Below are 2,540 nucleotides of genomic sequence, written 5' to 3'. Positions count from 1 at the left end.
GACCAACCGGGCTTTGTCCAGGCGAACAAGAAAGGTCCTGACGGCAACACCCAGACGTCCACCACGACGAGTGCGTCCCGCTCGCGCGTGACATTCTCCAATCCGGATTCCCGAGCAAGTTCAGTTCAGTCGCCTGGTTCTTCTTGCATTCCCAAGAGGAGGTTTTAGAACGGGGCCTTCAACTGGTGGGAGGCGCCTGCCTCGAACCCCCGACCTGACGCTTGCCCGGATGTTGGCCTTCCACACAGACGTTGGCCACACATTCTCTCTCACAGATTTCGGGTGACCGATGTCATGCGCGACACACATCGTTCACGGTTGGACTCATTCGCGGTTGAGGTTGATCTAGTTGGTGGTAGACTTCGTTCGCGGTTGACTTCGCTCGGCAACTCATCGTTGTTGGAACACGCACGGCTGTTGCAAGTCTGATGCACTGTGTCTCGCACGTCTGATGTACTAGGACTAAGTACTAGGACTAGGTACTAGGTACTAGGTACTAGGACTGCCGGTTAGGACTTCGTACTAGAACTGGGTACTAGAACTGGTGCTAGAACTGGGTACTAGAACTGGTGCTAGAACTGGGTACTAGAACTGGTGCTAGAACTGCGTGCTAGGACTGCATGCAAGAAGGGTTTGTACGAGTGGGGTGTTTTCATCTTTGTTGCTGGGGCGCAGTTTGCGGGCCTTGTGACTGATGGCCATGTTGGTGTCTGCTGGAGAAAGAATTCCGGTAGCGGCGGCCATTGCCGGAAAGTCCCCCATTGCTTCTTTTCTTGACTGGGGCGAGTTTAAATACATGACCTTCCAGCATGAGAGAGCCCACTTGTTTTAGTGCCTCCACGACCTCGATTTTTGTGAAGTGTAAGAAACAGAATGTGCGGCCAGTATTTGCTCCTGGTGGACGCGCCACATGGAGACACCGGCCAGTCTTCAACACCTCCCAAGCCTCCTTACTTAGCGAAGCCGCACCCTTAGCGAACGGTCTTTCCTTACCGAAATTCTCCTCCTTGCTCTTGCCGGCGCTGTCGTCCTTCCCAGTCGCCTCCTTACCAGTCGCCTCCTTACCAGCAACACCTTCCTTTCCAGCAGCACCTTCCTTTCCAGCAACACCTTCTTTTCCACAACTTTCCATGTCGCCCACGTCTACGGCCTTGCTCTCCGCGAGGCTGCGGACACTTGTCTCACCCTCGTTGGCTTCGGTTCCGTCGCTGTCTGGCGCGGTAGTTATCAATTTCTTTACGGCTTCGTTCACGAGGTCGCAAATTTGCGAAGGTGTGATTTCGCGCAGGAAAGTGCTGCCGGCGGAAGTGAGGGGGCTGGCGTGCAAAGAAAGTTCATCTTGGAAGCGGCGGGGGCCACGATGTTCTGATCCTTTCTCTGTGTCTCGGTCGCGAGGTCCTTCGCGGTCGCGAGGTCCATCGCGGTCGCGAGGTCCATCGTGGTCCCGGCCAGTCATGGAGGAGTGTTTGCTCAGCGATTGTCGTTGGTGGTGTTCTGCAGTGGGACCGGACCCGAGGGCAGCTTGGTGAATGGGGATCATCCCCACGGGCCGGGGGGCATTTGACGGGTAGACGTTCTGGGCTCCTGACGCCGAGCCCGGGGGACCTCTAAAGGACCCCATGCCGGGCGCTGCGCCGCCCGTCATGCCGGGGGCTCCAGCATTGTTCGTCATGCCTGGTGCTCCTCCTCCCGTCATGCCCACCGTCATGCCGGGTGCTCCTCCCGTCATACCGGGGGCGCCGGCATGCCCAGAAGCTATTCCCATTCCGGGGGCTGCAGGAATGCCCGGCGCAGCAGGCATGCCGGGCGCGTTGGAACTCGTCGCCGTCTGAACGGAGCTGTTACTCGCGCCCACAACTGTGGAGTTAGCGGCACCCGCGTTGAGAGCGATTGGAATCGCCGTCATGTGCGGCGGCTGCGAAAGGAGCGGCGGCTCCGCGGTACCCGTACCGTCCAGTGCCGCGGCCGGCTTCTGATGCAACAAGTAAAGGAACTCATTTGTGATCACATACGTTGATGGTTGGTTAGCGAATTGCTGAACTGCGGACAGCGAGAAGAACTGGACAAACTCCAACACCTCATAGTACGAATTCACGAAGTAAATTAAGCCTCTGACGGACAGTGAAAGCCCCCCCAACGGGTTGTGCATGTGCAACGTCTGGTCCACCTTGATCCGGCTGCCATAGAAGCGGTGTCGCACCACAGCCGATGAGAAGAATCCCGAAATCTCGGAACGTCCTGTCAACAAATACGCTTCGTCACACCCGCTGTTCAACACATGACCTACAGTACACGAAGGGAAGTACACGAAGGGAAGTGCAATGCAAGCGGGAACACTCGTAAGCGGGTATACGTGCGTAAAGGGAGAGTGCTGGTAAAGAGGGGCTCCAATAAACGGGTGAATGTTCACAAGGAGTGAATGTTCACAAGGAGTGAATGTTCACAAGGAGTGAATGTTCACAAGGAGTGAATGTTCACAAGGAGTGAATGTTCACAAGGAGTGAATGTTCGAGTGTTCATCATGGTGTGGAGGAGGTGGT

General features: G+C 56.3%; 1 protein-coding gene across 1 annotated transcript; it reads right to left on the bottom strand.

Annotated features, from left to right (window-relative positions):
* Positions 1–652: 652 nt before the first annotated feature.
* On the bottom strand, positions 653–2,149 carry GNI_122110 (hypothetical protein; the record flags this gene model as incomplete). Its single annotated transcript, XM_011133573.1, has 1 exon — positions 653–2,149. The coding sequence occupies one exon, from the start codon at positions 2,147–2,149 to the stop codon at positions 653–655; it is 1,497 nt and encodes a 498-aa protein (XP_011131875.1).
* Between the last annotated feature and the right edge of the window lie 391 nt (positions 2,150–2,540).

This window comes from Gregarina niphandrodes (assembly GCF_000223845.1).
Source record: "Gregarina niphandrodes unplaced genomic scaffold scaffold00029, whole genome shotgun sequence".
NCBI lineage: Eukaryota > Apicomplexa > Conoidasida > Eugregarinorida > Gregarinidae > Gregarina > Gregarina niphandrodes.
This window is presented reverse-complemented; position numbering and strand designations above follow the sequence as displayed.